The 16,497-nt window shown below is 52.3% G+C and overlaps 1 protein-coding gene across 12 annotated transcripts in view; it reads left to right on the top strand.

Moving 5' to 3' along the window:
• The window catches only part of NPHP4 (nephrocystin 4), a 109,731-nt gene that overhangs the window by 43,489 nt on the left and 49,745 nt on the right, over positions 1–16,497 (top strand). For all 12 annotated transcript variants that reach the window (XM_045035002.1, XM_045034998.1, XM_045035001.1 and 9 more), the window contains 2 exons: positions 12,224–12,406; positions 16,106–16,244. In XM_045035002.1, coding sequence (XP_044890937.1) covers positions 12,224–12,406; positions 16,106–16,244 — 322 coding nt within the window. The remainder of the gene's footprint in view (positions 1–12,223; positions 12,407–16,105; positions 16,245–16,497) is intronic.

Raw genomic sequence — 16,497 nt, 5'->3', positions numbered from 1 at the left:
AGCTTGAATCTGGACAAGTGATAAATGTCTTACAGTGACTTGATAATGTGCTTATCTCATAACTAAGAGCAAGGATTTGTAGGGTTCAGTTGGAAGAAATACGGTTGACCCTTGAGCAACACAGGATCCACTTCTAACAGGTGTTTTTTGGTAAATACAGTCGAGTACTGTAAGTGTATTTTTTTCTTAAGATTTTCTGTTTTTTGTTACGATTTTCTTAATGACATTTTTTTTCTCCAGCCGATTTACCCATACAAAACATGTGTTAATCGACTGTTTCTGTTATTGGTAAGGCTTTTGGTCAGCTGTAGGCTTTTGGCACTTATGTTTTTGGAGAGTCAAAAGTTCCACGCAGGTTTTTGACCATGTGGGGGTCGGTACCCACACCCCTGCCTTATTCAGAGGTCACGGTATAGCATATAGACATCGTTTACATCATGGAGGTCGATTCTTTGGAAAACCCAGATCATGCCACACTTAAGATTTCGGTTTCCGTTTGAAAAAGCAAGTTATCAATTTAACAAGTAGGTCGAAAACAAAACCAGGATGACCGGGTACCTTCCATGGTGGCCGGTGTGAGGAGCGGGACTGAGCACGGCCCCGGGGTGCGCCTTAGGAAGGGGAGCGGGGTGCTGAGCGGAGGGGCGGTTGTATCTTCTCATGTTCTCTGGCAGCAGTGAGCTGACCTCTCTGCCATCCACACCTCAGATCAGCATAATCGAGAGTCCTGATCAGGTGAGCAAATCTGGAGGCGGGTGTTGTGATTGTAGCTGGACACACGGTCACGCTGTGTCCTTCCCAGGTCTGCTTTTCTTTATTTATTACCAGGAACTGTATCTAAGATGCGGCCGTGTGTGAGCGTGCCTGGCTGCCTGGGGTGGGGATCCTGGGCCTGGGTGGGGGGGCTCTGCGGGGAGGGAGGGCCTTCTGGGGCTGGAACCCCAGAGCTGCCCTTGGGAGGACGTGGGTAGCGGTGGGAGACGCGGCGCCCTCCGTGTCCCATTTACGTAGATGGTGTCCCGCCAGAATGTTGACTGTGGTCATACCACGTGATGATGTAATATACGGTGTCGCATACAGTGTTGATTTGCTTGCGATTACAAAGCACCTAAGCAGAAAGGGATGTGTCTCACGTGACACTTTATTATTCTGTTAACTCTTCATGGAAATGCTTAACCCGTGGCAGGTGGTGGGGTGTGGCCCGGGGGGGGGGGGGGGACAGGCCGCAGCCTGCTCGCCCTGGGACCCTCTCTGGGCCGTCGTGGGGCACACTCTTCACTTGCGTTCCACCTGTAGGTCTCCCCTTCCTTCCCTGAGTTAGAGCTTCGTATGGCGGATGCTTCAGACATGAACTGAGGCAGACGGCGAACAGTGAAACGAACCGGGTGGTCCAGTGGTGTCACACCTGTGTGTGCTGCCCTCTGCTGTCTGTACTGACTCCCACAGTCCGTTTTGATTTATTTTCAAGCAAAATCCAGTCACGATCTGCTTTCATTCTGTGAACGTCGTGGCACGTACGTTTCTTTTCTTCCTTTAACCCTTTCGCTGTGGAAGATTTCAAATACGATGGCAGAGAGAAGCCTGTGGCGGACCCAGAAGTTACCTGCTCACGGCCAGACGCGTAGGTTCCAGACAGCCCATCGCTGCCTCTCTGAACGGTTCGGTACGTGTCTCCCAACGGTGGGGCTTAAAAACACCGCTGCAAAACCGTCGACGCGCCTAAACGCCTAACGCGGGTTTCTCCAGTATCACCCGATCGATGCCCAGGCAGCCCGCGTGCACATTCTTCGCCTCCTTTCCTGAATCGGAACTGGCAGAGCCAGAAAGCTAACTGTACTTTTCTTTGGAAAACGGTTTCTGAAGCAGGTCTTCCTGCACGACTGGGGCAGCCATGGTCGTGTCCCTCACGGATGCTGCCTTTCGTGCTGCGACCTGTTGTCAGGATGGCCTGGCCGCATCCCTTAACCCCGTGTTCCGTTACTCCTCACGCTTTGGACCGGGAGCTACGGGCCTCAGTCTCCTGAGGCCCTTTGTGAGACAGGTCACTTTTACCTGGTTTATCTGGATGGGGAGACACCATCTGGGCTGGAGTGTGTCCAGCTTACACCCAGTCACCTGTGTCTGAGAGAAGTTTTTGGTCCTGAGCGTTTTGTTCTGTCACTAAAAACAAACTAGAGAAACGGTTTTGAGAAGACACGCCCCTTGGTGGCGGTCCGCTGTGGGGCTTTCGCATCTTGTGTTTAGCCAGCACAGCTGAAGCCTGGGTGGTTTGTCTTGGGCTGGCGGTGAAGAGCCGGAGGGGTACTTGTTCCCACCAGACAGCTTCCTTCCCGGGAATTTGAGTGCGTGGGGACAGTGTGCCCGCACGGGGCGGCGCGTTTTGGAACGCTGGCAGCTGCGGGAGTGTGGGCTCCATCAGCGTTTGCCGAGAAAGCAGACTTCCCAGGGCCTGAGAGACAGACCCGGAACGAAGGCAGCCGTAAAAACAATCGGGCCCAAGGTCCTCTGTTGCATTTTTATGTTAGAAGTGCCAGCCCCCACGGGCTGCCAGGGATCAAAACAGCCCTTCTTTTTGGAGTCACATGGCAGAATACCTCCCGGATGTCTAGAAGGGGAAGGTGAGCTGGTCTGTTATTTACGTGTTTGCTGGTATTCTCTGGACAAGACAAGTCCCTGTAACAAAGATCTGGGTGCTCGCCAGGTGCCTGGGATTCCTCAGAGCCGAACATTTTGACGATCTGTATCGGGCGTGTGCGAATCATGCCTTGATTTATTCTGAAATGATGTGAATTTGCACTTGTAGAACTTGGAAATAGAGGCGTCTTGAGGGTTTCCTGGAAATGTTTCAGGATAACCTGGCTCGTCCCTTGCAGCGAGCCGGGTGTCCCAGCGTCACCATGGCGCCCTCCATATGGCGTAGCCACACCTCCACCTGCTCAACCTGGGCCTCTGCCCTCCATCTGCCCAGAGTGCCCACTGTGTGGGCGGGGGGGAGGGGCGCCCGCCGAGTGCGCCCTGTGTGTGCGGCGGAGGGGGAGGTGGGTGGGGGGAGCGCTGAATGAGGGGGGATCTGCTGCCGGCTCTTCTGTTTTGTCCTGAATGTTGGGATTCCCTCGGGGCTTTAAGAAAGATATCCACTCACTTATCTTTTGAAAATTGTTTGTTTGGTTTGCCTTTTTAAAAAATATTTCATTGAGAAATTCACAAGGCCTAAAAGAATTTTAAAGCGTACAGTTTAGTGGTATTCTGACTTTTATTTTTTAATGTCTTTTTTCTCTTGTAGTAAAAATACACAACATAAACTTGGCCATCTTCACTGGTTTTAAGCGCTGTGGTTTGGTGGCATTAAGCATGTTCACACTCTTGGGCAGTGGTCACCCCCATCCATCCCCAGAACCCTTCACCTCTTGTAAAGCTGAAACCCCGGCCCCAGGAAGTACTATCTCCTCCTTGGCCCCGCTCTCCGGCCCCGGGCACCACCATATGCTTTCTGTCTTTATGACTTTGACAACCCTGGGGACCTCACGAATGTGGAATCGTTCAGTATTTGTACTTCGTGACTGGTCTCCTTCACTCAGCATAATGTCCTCACGGCTCATCCATGTTGCTGTGTGTTGGAGAAGTTCCTTCCTTCTTACGGCTGAAGGACGGCTATCCCACATTTTACTGACCCAGCCATCTGTTGAGGGGCCTGGGTGGCTACTCCGTTTTAGACATTGTGAATAATGCTAATATGAACATGGGAATACCCGTGTCTCTTTGAGACCCTACCCTCCTTTCAATTCCTTTGGGTGTATATCCAGAAGCAGAATTACTGAAGTGTGTGGAAATTCTACTTTTAATTTTTTGAGGAACCCCTACACTTTTCCATATCGGTTGCACCACGTTACGTTCCCCGCCGACAGTGCAACAGTGCTTGTGGGCTCTGGTTTCACCACACCCTCGCCAGCACTCATAGTTTTCATGAGGTGGTGTCTCTCTGTGGTTTTGATTCGCATTTTCCTGATGGTCAGTGATGCTGAACAGATATCTTCTCACATGCTTGTGGGCCTGTATTTTCGTTGGAGGATGTCTGTTCAAGTCCGTTGCCCATTTCTGAGTCGGGTGGTCTCTTGTATTGTTGCGGGGTTTAGGAGTTCTCTCCGCGTTCTGGGTGTTAATCTTTTATCAGGTAATGGTGTTTGCAGATTTGTGTTTTCATTTTACTGTTGGTTGGCTTTTCCAACTAATAAATAAAGCTGCTCTAAGCATTCTTGGGCAAGTCTTTGTGGACGTATGTTTTCATTTCTTTTTGGTGAATGCCGTGGAACAGAGTTCTGGGTCCTAGGTAGATACAGGTTACCTTTCCAAGCAATGCCTGTTTTTCCAAAGTGGTTGTGCCAGTGCTGTTTGGGAATTACAGTTGTTCCACATCCTCACCACCTTCTGGTTTCGTCTTTTTAATTTCAGCCTTTCTAGTGGGCATTAATTTGCCTTTCCTTGGTCACCAGTGATGAGTCCTGTTCCTGTGTTGGTTGGCCATTCTAATCGTCCTTTGTGAAGTGGCTGTTCCATTGTTTAGGATCATGTGTCTTTTTTATTATTGGGTAGATAGGAGTCTGTCTGATGTATTTTTGCTAAAAGTCTTCTGTCACATACACAGATTGTGAATATGTTCTCACAGTCTGTCACTTGCCTTTCCGTATTCTTAACACTGTTCTTGGGGGAAAAAGGCATAGTAGGACTTTATGTAATGTCTTTAAAAACTTTTTCTTTGGATGCTAAAGAAAATCACAGTCTCCATATGTGCCTTGGTCCCTACTGTTGGAACACAGAACGTTGGATATCCCAGAATGACTGTGCATTTCAGCACACCGGGAGAAGGTGCGCGTGGACAGTGGCAGCCTCTGTACCGACCCATGCCAGCCCACTTAGTTCCATGCTAGAGCAAATACTCTCCTTTGGTTGCCCCTTAAACAGATCGGGAATGTGCCCTAAACCTGTTGGCCTGCTACGAAACTCTTTGTAGTTTTTTCTTGTAAATTACATTTCTATTATCACTGGTGCTTAGGAAAGCACATTTCATACATGTTTCATTTACTCTGTAGAGCAATACTGCTTTGCATTTGTCTCAAACTTCTTTCTTTTTTAACTATCCACGGGCTAAGCCTTCATGCTCAAACAATAAAGCATTCAAATACAAAAGAAAAAAAACCATTTTATCTGGACATGATTTTAAGCTTACAGACAAGTTACAGAAGTACCAGGAATATTAGTCCACTCTTAACCCAGATTCACCTGTTCTCATTTGCCACACTTGCTTTATTTCATGATTTTATTTTTATAGGACAGTCTCTCTTCTTTAAGAAACATTTTGAAGTGAGTGTTCCTTGTGTTAGATTTGGTGGTGTTTCCTCCTGATGGAGTCGGCGTCTGCATCCCTGCCGGAACACTGCAGAGGGGTAGGGGTGCGGTGTGTCCCTCAGGGTCCCACGGCAGAGATGCGTGAGGTCCCTCCCATCTCATTGGCCTAGTTAGTTTCTTTTTTAAGATTTTATCATTTTTTATTTTCTAATGTTTTAATTTTTTTGAGAGAGAGAGAGAAAACGAGTGGGGGGGGGGGCGGGCAGAGAGAGAGGGAGACGCAACCCGAAGCAGGTTCCAGGCTCTGAGCTGGAGCCCGACCCAGGGCTTGAACTCGTGAACCGCGAGATCATGACCCGAGCTAAAGTTGGACACTCAACCAGCTGAGCCACCCAGGCGCCTCTAAGATTTTGTTTTTTTTTAATTTTCAAAAAATGTTTATTTTGAGAGAGAGAAAGAGTGTGTACATGAGTGAGGGAGGGGCAGAGAGAGAGAGAGAGAGAGAGAGAGAGAGAGAGAGAGAGAATCCTTAGCAGGTTCCAAGCTGTCAGCACAGAACCCAGCGTGGGGCTCAATCTCATAAACAGTGAGATCATGACCTGAGCTGAAATCAGCAGCCTGACACCCAATTGACTGAGCCACCCAGGCACCCCTAAAGATTTTTTTTTTAAGTAATCTCTACCCCCAACGTGGGGCTTGAACCCACGACCCCGAGATCAAGGGTTGTGCCCTCAACCGACTGAGCCACCCCGGCATCCCTGGTCAGGTCTTGTGCGATGTCCCCACTGGGCAGTTGCCGTCTTCCTCCTTGCAGCTGAGAAGCAATTGTGGGGAGACCTTTAAGCTGCACAGACCTCCGCCCCTCATCTAGCCGTGAGGGTTTCCAGCTCCCTATGGGGATGGACTCACGGACACCTTGGAAAAAAACCCCAGAAGCCGAAAGCTGCCGTCCCTGATTATTTTGGTGCTCACAGTGTCCCAGAGTGTGCACGGTGCCTTCGGGCTGTGTCCTTGTGACGTCCTCCATCATGTCTCTCAGTTTCCTACTTCCTGGCATAACGAGAGGCCCCAGGCTTGCCTTGCGTCCTCCCTGTTCCAGCCCCGGAATCAGCCATTTCTGTGAGGGGCTGTGGTTTCCCGTCCCTGCCGCCTGCTTTTTTTTTTTTTTTTTTTAAGAATTTGTTTTTTAATGCTTATTTATTTTTGAGAGAGAGAGCAGGGAGAGGGGCAGAGAGAGAGGGAGACACAGAGTCCGAAGCAGGCTTCAGACTCCGAGCTGTCGGCACAGAGCCCACCTCAGGGCTCGAACTCACAGGCCGCGAGATCACGACCTGAGCCGAAGTTGGACGCTTAACCGACTGAGCCACCCAGGTGCCCCTAAAACGTAGCTTTTAAACAGTTGAACAGTTGCTTATTATGTTTATTGATAGGTACTTGATTTCTGCGCTGCTGTTGTAAATAGGGCCTTTTCCTCCATTGATGGCACCTTCTCGCTTACCACTGTGGGTGTTTTTTTTCTGGAGAGTCATTTACAAACTTATCAGCGGTTCCCATGGCTCTTACCCTATACCACACACTGGTTTTAAAATTGCACTGTATTTTGAGGTGAGTCCCGCTGTAAGGAGTACGCAGAGGGCTCCGTGTCCCTCTCCCACCGTCCCCAGGGGGAAGCCTGTCTCTGGACAAGCAGAAGCTGTGTTGTCACATCCCCTGGTTGGCTTTTCCTTCGGGTCTGACGCCTGGCGAGTGCTCTCTGGACCGTCTGCAGCCTCGTCAGCCCCTCGTCCTTCCCTGTCCCCCTCCCCCTCCCACTGGGAGGAGCTCACTTCTTCCCCCGATGCTGACTCTGGAAGAGAGCTGCCTTCTCTCGAGGCCCCTGGGGGTCCCCTCACCCAGGGATGAGCCCTGGCCTCCCGTGCACCCCTTCCCTGGAGCAGTGGCTGTTTCAAAGCACACAGTCCCCTGTTGACCTGTGGCGGCGGTGGGGGGGGGGGGCTGGCCCTGAGAGGTGGAGGGGCTGTGCCCACAGGAAGGCATGCCAGGCCGCCAAGCCTGGGCCCTGCCATCCATGGGCCCAGTGCGAGGAGGGGGCGGGAAGAAGAACAAGGCAAGGGGCCGGTTCTCCCGCGGACGCACGTGCAAAGGCGGCTGGCTGGGGACTCGGTGTCCAGAGGGTCCAGGCACAGCTCCGGGCTCAGGGCCGTTTCGCCTTTGCTTCTTTCCTTCACTGTCAAGTGACACCTTTTTTGCAGCGAGGTCCAAAGCGTTATGATCCCTTTAGTCAGCATGAAGACTTGTCCCAGGTTATGGAACTTTCTTAAAACCACGGTCCTGTTGATTTTCACTGCTCATGTATATGTTCAGAAATGATTCCTTTATTCCACAGAATGAAATGAATATGTTGCCTGTCGAAGATTCCTATGCTTTTAAGTGATGTATACTGTGTCCTACAAGGGGAGGCTAAGTGACTTTCATTCTGTGTTGTTGGGTTTCCTCTTCCACCGTGAATGCGTGTGAAGGAAATTAGCCTGCAGCCACTGCCAAGCTCACCTCACTGTCTGTCAGATTTGCAAAGGGCTTTGGCATCTAAACGATCCGTTTTTGGAAGCACGACTCCGGGCCGGTGACACCTGTTGTGCGAGCCTGTGCTTTGCCCGGTGGGCGTCACCCAGGCTCTGGGTGTCTGTCTGCCTCCCGTCTCCTCACCTCGGGTGGCCTTGTGCAGTCTGCCTCCGGGATCAAGGACTTGGTGTCCTTCGAGGAGAATGCCGGGAAGAGAGCAACTTACAGGCGGCCTTGCTCCTTGCCGGGCTCTGGCTGCTCCCGTGTGCCCCTCTGGAGGCCGTTCCCTGGTCCTTGCCACCTGCGTTGGTGGGGGGCGTTCTCGGGGCACAGCCTACCTGCTCTCAGCCCAGGGCCCGGCCTCTCGCCCCTCCTTCAGCTGTGATGTCTCTCTGGTCTCGTTTCTTCTGGCTTCCTTGTCCCTCTGTGATGTGGCTGACACTGGGGACACCGGGAGGCACTTTGACACACATTTGTCTCCTCATTCCGGTTCACCCAAGCATGTCCCCCGACAGGCGCTGCTGTCACCTCTATGGTGTGGCCAGGCCCTGAGTCTGGTGCTGGCCAGGAGCCTGGGGCAGGAAGAGAAAGGTCTCCCCGAAATGCTGGAGAAAATCACCCTCATGAAATAACGTGAACTTTTTACCTGCCTCTAGATGACTTTCAAGTTGGTCTGAGGACGGAAGCCAAGGGGACTTTGCTCATTTCCTGGGGCGGCCGGCCCAAATTGCCACCAACTGTGTGTGTCTCAAAGTGATTGACATTTATTCTCTCACAGTCTGGAGGCCTCGGATTTAAAGTCAGTTGCACTGGGCCGAAGCCAGTGCAGGCAGGGCGGCGGCCTTCACTTCGGAGGCTGCAGGGGAGGGTCCTTCCCGCCTCTTCCGGGTTGGTGGCTGCTGGTGGCTCTTATCTGATGGCGCAGCTCCTGCCTTCACCTGCACACAGCCTTCCCTCTGCGCGTCCCCCTCTGTCTGTCTCTCTGTCTGTCCTGCTTTGTAAGGATGCTTGTCATTGGATTTAGGGTCCAGCTGGATAATCCAGATCTCCTAATCTCATAATAATTAATTCCATGGGCATGGACCCTTTTTCCAAATAAGGTCACAGTCACAACGCTCAGGGCTTAGGATGTGAACGTGTGTTTTTGAGGCCACCGTCGAGCCCACCTCAGGGAGCCCAGAGTGCGGCATTCCTGGGGCCAGGTGTCTGTTTTCTGTCTGTTTGGGCTTTGCCTGGTGAATGTTGGCGTGGCTCTTCTGTTCCACGACAAACCTGGCTCACATTCCAAGTGTGTTCCTTTGGCCTCCCGTGTGTTGTTTGCTGTTACAATTAAGAGTCTTAGTGGGAGCAATGTGATGTATTTTTTTTTTCTTCTTTTCATGAAGTCAAACCTGATTGGACAGGATAAGACGTTCTACAGTAACCAATCTTCTCTCGACCACTAGAATTCACCGACAGGAGGAGCCTTGTCGTGTTGGCCAGCTAAATAGCTGCTCTCACTCTGCCCACCTGCTTGGATGCACCTGACCTTCTCCTCAGAGCCTGGGGCTGGGGCTGGGGGGATTTGAGGGACGTGGGGTGGGGGAGGTTCCTGCCTGCAGCTGTCACCCTGGCCTGGTGAGAGGGAGCACAGGCTAATAAATGGCAATTGAATTGCCATCGAGCCCTAATTGTCGCAGAAATCTTTGCAAAGGAGCGCTCAGTGACTTGCTAACTGTCTCCTCTCGTCGGAGCTGTTGGAGACACGAGCGAGGGAAGCTGGATACGCTGTGCAGAGGAGAGCTCTATCGATCGAGGACTGGGAAACTAAAGGAACCATGAAATTGGAAGATTGCATATCAGAATCACCTAATTTGAAAGATTAAACCACAAGGACTTGCACAAAGAGCATGAAAAGTTGGCCACATGTTTCATTTTATTTTTGATCCCATAATAAACTGGATTTTATAGATGACTGTTTAGAAAAGTAGTCTAGAAATGGTTGGGTCTGTGTAGTTTTTATAGTGGCCTTTTTTGCCGGTACATGTATAGTCATTTTTTAAAAATATTTTTAAAATTTTTAATGTTTATTTCTGAGAGAGACAGAGCGTGAGTGGGGGAGGGGCAGAGAGAGAGGTGGAGACCCAGAATCCAAAGCAGACTCCAGGCTCCGAGCTGTCAGCACAGAGCCTCGAACTCACAAACCGTGAGATCATGACCGAGCTGAAGTCGGACGCCCAACTGACTGAGCCACCCAGGTGCCCCAATAGTAATTTTGTTTTTAAAGGGAAGTGGATTTATAGTTGCTTGGTGCTGGTTTGTGTCCCTGTCATCGGCTAACGGGATGGGGAGCCGCAGGCATCGTCTTCATATTCGACACGCGTTGGAAGCGTCGCACAGGGTCATGTGCTTCGGCTTCTCGCTTTGCTGGTTCCTTGTACTTCCAGGATGTGAGTGTTTTTCTCGTTGATCTGGCGGGGACCCAAATCCCCGGTCACCCCTGTAGCCAGGGCAGAGGTGGTGGTAGCCCAGCTGTTATCTGAAGTTTGGCTCCGTTAAAGGGTCAGAACGGGCCCCCCTGAAGTGAGGTCGGTCCCCTAACGATGGGGCCTCAGGAAGAGATTAATTCAAGACCAGACGCTGACTCTGGACATTTATCCCCACGTGACTGAGGGAAACAGCAGGAAGGAAGAGCCTCTGGCAAAGGAACAGTCTGGAGAGACTGACTGAGGAGACGAATGTGCTTCCTTTTCCATGTTGGGTGCTGTTTGCACCTACGCTCGGCTGTGGTGTGGCCTCGCTGACTGTTGAGCCATCCGCGTGGGGCTCCAGCCAGAGTCCTTTTGTGCATGTGTGACCTTGGACCTGAGCACAATTGACTCCTGGCCAGGACAAGGGCGTGGCAGCTGACCCGTGTCCAGCAAGTAGGCGGGGTCCGCTGGGAGCCCCAGCCGTTCTGCTGGACGCAGCCTGTGTCAGCGGGCGCCTTGGCTCTCCTCTCCTTGGGGACGATGTCCTTCACAGTCACAGATGGGGCGTGGGCTTTGATTCCTTTCCAAGAGTGTGAGGCCCCCTCCATGCAGGCTGTCCACCCTCCCTGTCACCGTGGCCCGAACCGGGCTGCCTGGGTTAGCGCGTGCGGCTTGTGGTCTAGAGCGTCGGAGGCCCTCGGCTCCCTCGGCTGCCCAAGGACCGCATGGCACCACCGTCCTCATGCCAGACGGGCGCAGGTGGCCCTCTGCTGCCTCTGAGGACAGCGTCAGGAGGTGGGGTGCTGTGCTCGTGCTCCAGTTACTGCCCGCCACCTTCGGGGTTTGCTCCTCCCATGTCACCAGCCGGGCCTGGAGTCAGGGCAGAGGAGGTGTGGCTGCGGCCCGGGTCTGGACTGTGTCACTGTGACCCTGGTTAGGGCCGCTGTGCTCTTGGGCCGGAAGGGCCCTCCTGGGCTCCCAGTCTGACCTCCTTGCAAGTGTCCCGTGGCCCCTGGTCGAGAATTTGCCTTCCTGGGGTCCCGATGTGCTGCCTCCCAGGTAGCCTGCGGCGTCCGCCTGTCGGGCTCGGTCAGAGCCGGAGTTCCTGACCTTGCCTTCTGCCTTGAATCACTGCCCAGCTGATGAGGGGTTTTCCCACCCGACCGGGGCCTGGAATGTGGTTTTATTCTTACTTCTCAGTGAATGGATGAAAGTGTGCCATTGAAACACTGCTGACTCAAGCCCTCGAACCATAGTGGAGAAAATGACTCTTCCCTAATCCTAGGTTTTCCTTAGTGTCCTTACTGCTTTCACTTGGCCAGTGATAGAGAAAGCAGGAGAAGGACCTGGCTGGTTTCCCAGGTACACGGAGTCACATGGATGAAACGTGCCATTCATTCTGAGCTGGGACTTAGCTGCAGAAACTGTGTGTAAATAATCCTGATTTGAATTCCCATGTGCGTTCCTCATTATCTTGCAAAGTTTCCTATCACGAACACAAGTGTCATTCCTGGTGTTTTCCTAATGGATTTGTGCAGACGTGGGCGAGGTACAGCCTGTTTACAAACCTGCAGAAAGAGCCTTATGGGACCAGGAAAGGTCAGAAGGATGATGTCGGTCTTTGAAAGAAAAGCCGCCGCTGCTTTGAGCCAGAAAGGGAGACCTGGACGGAGGAGGGTGCTGGTTAGCTTGAGGGGGGCTTCTCAAGGTGGGCGGCTGCTTCGCTGTCCCCCGAGCTTCTGTGTTGTGCTCTCCTCCTGCTACACAGGCCCCTCTTGCACGGTCCCTGCCTGGCGGCCCTGCTCCCTGGTGTTTGCCAGCCGGTTTGCTGGTAACTCACACACCGCTGTGCTTTGTCTCCCTTCCAGGCAACGTCGGTCACCCCTCTGTCCAGCGTGGCATGCATGCACATGGTCCGCTGGGCTGTGTGGAACCCCTTGCCGGAAGCCGGCTCCGGAAAGGTGGTCTTACCTCTGCAGGGTGGGATCCGGCCCAACCCGTCGCACCGTCTGGTCTACAAAGTGCCCCCAGCCTGCATGAGCTCCAAAGAGGTAAATTGTTGAGGTGCTTTTGTAAGTATGAGTCCTGGCTCGTAAGCTTTTAGCAAGCTCGTATGTTTTCAGAACCAGAAGTTGACAGATCTGTTTGTGGATGTGTCATGAGCAGAGTGTCTCGTGTCACGGATGTGCCCTTAAAAGACAGGTGTGACTGCTGAGTCACAGTTGGCTGCGAACTCACTGAGACTGGTTTCACCTCGGGGCTTATGATGTGCTGTTCACACATCAGTCTCGCAAGGTGGCCTGTGACCCTTATTTGTACACTCTGTGTAACAAGATCCACTTCTGTGCTCTCCGTGTCTTTTTTTTTTTTTTTAAATGTTTCTTTATTTTTGAGGGAGAAACAGACAGAGTGTGAGCAGGGGAAGGGCAGAGAGAGAGGGAGACACAGAATCTGAAGCAGGCTCCAGGCTCCGAGCCGTCAGCACAGAGCCCGACGCGGGGCTCGAAGTCACAAACCGTGAGATCGTGACCTGAGCCGAAGTCAGCCGCTTCACCGACTGAGCCACCCAGGCGCCCCTGTCCATGCCTTTTTATTTTTATTTTTTTATTTAAAAAAAATTTTTTTTAACATTTATTTACTTTTGAGACAGAGACAGACAGAGCATGAACGGGGGAGGGTCAGAGAGAGGGAGACACAGAATCTGAAACAGACTCCAGGCTCTGAGCTGTCAGCACACAGCCCGATGTGGGGCTCGAACTCACGGACCACAAGATTATGACCTGAGCCGAAGTCGGACACCCAGTCAACTGAGCCACCCGGGTGCCCCTGTCCATGCCTTTTTAAAAAGGACTCTTGGAGCGTTTTGCCATGGAGGATGGGCTTCAGGGCTGTGGTCGGAGCCGGGCCGTCCGCGTCCAGCCCGGCCCGTCTGTGTGACTTGTCACTCGTGCCCGCTGGCCCTTGGCTCCCTCCAGCTTTGTGTGGAGGGCAGGCCACAGCAGCAGTTTTGAAAATCCATGTTTGGAACGAAGCTTTCTCTGAACCCCAGTAGAGGAGTCAGGTAAAAGGGGGGGCAGGGCCAGCTGACGTGTGTGTTGTGAGGGGTCTCGTCCCCCGCCTCCTCCACCCCACCAGCAGCCTCGCAGGGTGGGTGGCAGGGACCTGGGGTGTCACAGACAACCCCCCCGCGGACCCCGCCGATGGCTGGAGTCTCTCCCCATGCCTGTGTCGAGGAAAGGCTCTCGGTTCTCCCGCTCACGTTCCTGAAACGTGTTCTCCTTGTGTCGGTGGTGCGGCCGGGAACCTTTTAGAGCTCAACTGTGTCATTTTTCTTAGGTGAAGGGGCCACTGTGTTATTTCAGCCCGCCGTCTGTGTGCTGACTCAGGCGACAAACATCATTTTCTGTGTTGTTATTTATGATGCTTTGGGGACCTGGATGAGGGAGCGGCTGACTGTGCGGCTTTTCTTGTTCCAGGAGCGTCTCATTATGGGGCCACATTTTGCTGCATCCCCCCCACGGACTAGTCTGAGCCCTTGTTATAAAATTGCCACTGGAAATCCTGAGGCCATCACCTCTCTCTCCCCCTCTCTCTCTGTGTGGGTGTATGTATGTGTTTAAATAAATATTTGTTGGATCTAATTTTAGCCTGTCGTGCCACTACGTTTCCTTCACTTTCTACGTGCGTACGTAAGCTGTACTGGGGGGTAAGCGTTTGGAAGTTTCGACTGTCTTGAGGACACAGATACCTCCAGTACTGCCATTTTTTCACAAGGAATATCACTTCTAATTGGCTCTTCTCCACCTTCGCGCTGCTGACATTTTGGGCCTGATAATGCTGTGCTGCGGGGGTTGTCCTGCACAGCGGGGACGTTTGCCACCAGCCCTGGCCTCTGCCCTCTAGATGCCAGGAGCGTGCCCCCAGCTGTGGACACAGTGGCTGCGGACGTCGCCAGATGTCTCCTGGGAGCAGAATTGCACCTGGTAGGATCACTGTGCTAAACACGTGTAACTACCTGACACAGTGGGCCCCAGCTGGTCACAGCCGCGATTCTGTACCCTCCTCCGCTTCCTCCCGTGTTTGTCTTCTACAGCCGTGCCGGCGTCTGGCAGGCAGAGAGCTTGCGGGCCGGCGTGTGCCTAGTCTCCACCCCTACGCCAGGCCACTCTTTATCTTACTCTTCTATTCAGTGAACTTCTTTTTTTTTAAATTTTTTTTTTTTAAAAAAATTTGTTTTTCAATGTTTATTTATTTTTGGGACAGAGAGAGACAGAGCATGAACGGGTGAGGGGCAGAGAGAGAGGGAGACACAGAATCGGAAACAGGCTCCAGGCTCCAAGCCATCAGCCCAGAGCCTGATGCGGGGCTTGAACTCACGGACCGCGAGATCGTGACCTGGCTGAAGTCGGATGCTTAACCGACTGCGCCACCCAGGCGCCCCTTAATTTTTAAATTTTTGAAAACTTGCTTATTTTGAGAGAGAGAGAGAGAGAGTGTGTGTGTGTGTGTGTGAGCAGGGGAGGGGCAGAGAGAGAGAGAGAGAGAGAGAGAGAGAGAGAGAGAATCCCAAGCAGGCCCTGCACTGTCAGCACAGAGTCCGATGTGGGGCTTGAACTCACGAACTGTGTGATCGTGACCTGAACCAAAACCGAGAATCGGACACTCAACCGACTGAGTTACTCAGGCGCCCCCATTCAGTGAACTGCTATTGAGCACCTGTATACATTCTTGGAAACTATCCCTGATCCCGTGAGCTTACAGTTAAGGGGAAGTGGCAGATATTACTTGGAGGAAAATACAAAGACTGTAAACATCCCATAGTTTTGGACTAAGTAAATCTGAAGGCTTCTGTTATGATTATTTCAGCGTTATTTAGTGTGAAGGTAAGAACAGTGTGTTATGATTATGTTTTCTTTCCTAAACAACTCTTGTAGTTTTCCTATGAGCAAATTACTGTCTTTTAAAAAAAATGTCCATCTCCAGAGGCGGCCACTTCCAACTCTTAGCGGTGACTTCTGGCATTTACTTTGTTTCCAAATATTAATGCTTCTACTTCTATTTCTTAGTTGATTAATTTTAGACGTTATATATTGACCTCCAGTAATGACAGATGAGAACGTTAGCTCTTTGATGTACTCCCACACTGTTTAAAGAAACCACTCTGTCCTCCCACTTTGTGGCCTCGGATTCAGGGACTATTTCTTGCCAGAAGTGTGCAGCACAGTGAGGTCTGGCTTAGAGGATGGTAAAGGGGACTGGGCAGTACGGATGGGGGGGCCATGAAGAGGGAGGGGCTTGGAAAGCAAGCCCCTAACGTTGCTTAAGAAATGCCGGGTTAACCCTCAGGTGCATGTGCCCGAGTCTGACCCTGAACAGCATACCAAAGACCTTGAGAACTGACTGTGGCACTCACACTATGCACCAAAATTTAAAAGGTCAGCTTTGCATAGATTTGTTAAAAAACACATTCGAAACTGGGGAGGTGTGATTTCTACTTGTGTAGGGGCCATTCTGTGCTCGTGTGGGCGTCTGGGATTTGAATGCTGCTGGACGCTGATCTTTTTCTGCTTGGCAAGTGACTCGATTATGACCTCAGAGCACGTGGCTTCAGACGTCGCTGGTTTTACGCGGACTTCAGGGCGGGGGGCTCGCTCCCGGGTCAAGGTGACAGGAAGGGGGCTCGCTCCCGGGTCGATTCGACACGAAGGCGCGACTAAGGGAGGCGGCTGCTGTTTGCTGTCTCCTCGCAGGTGGAGCAGGTGGCATCGGGGACGGTCCAGTTCCAGTACTTGCTGAGCCCCAAGGGACACCTGGACACGCTGCCAGGGCACAGCCACGGCCCGGAGGCGGAGCAACAGCCCTCCAGGAAGCCACCCGCGTCCCCTGCCAGTAAGTGTTTGCAGGGCACTGGTTTTGGAGCACACAGCGTGACTCCCGCCTGTTCCCGAGGAGACGTACTTGGGCCGGTACAATAACGTTCATCCGCGAATCGCCACAGATTGCTGTCATTTGAGCCAGTGGGCTGAGCTTCTGCTTGATGTGGAGGTGCAGGATTGGACGGTGACAGGGGTGGGCTGGCGCGGTGTCACCTGTCACCCGGAGCTCCCTGACCAGAAGCCCGCGGAAGGCTGTGCCGGTGACG

The sequence above is a fragment of the Felis catus genome, chromosome C1, assembly GCF_018350175.1.
Source record: "Felis catus isolate Fca126 chromosome C1, F.catus_Fca126_mat1.0, whole genome shotgun sequence".
Classification (NCBI taxonomy): domain Eukaryota; kingdom Metazoa; phylum Chordata; class Mammalia; order Carnivora; family Felidae; genus Felis; species Felis catus.
This window is presented reverse-complemented; position numbering and strand designations above follow the sequence as displayed.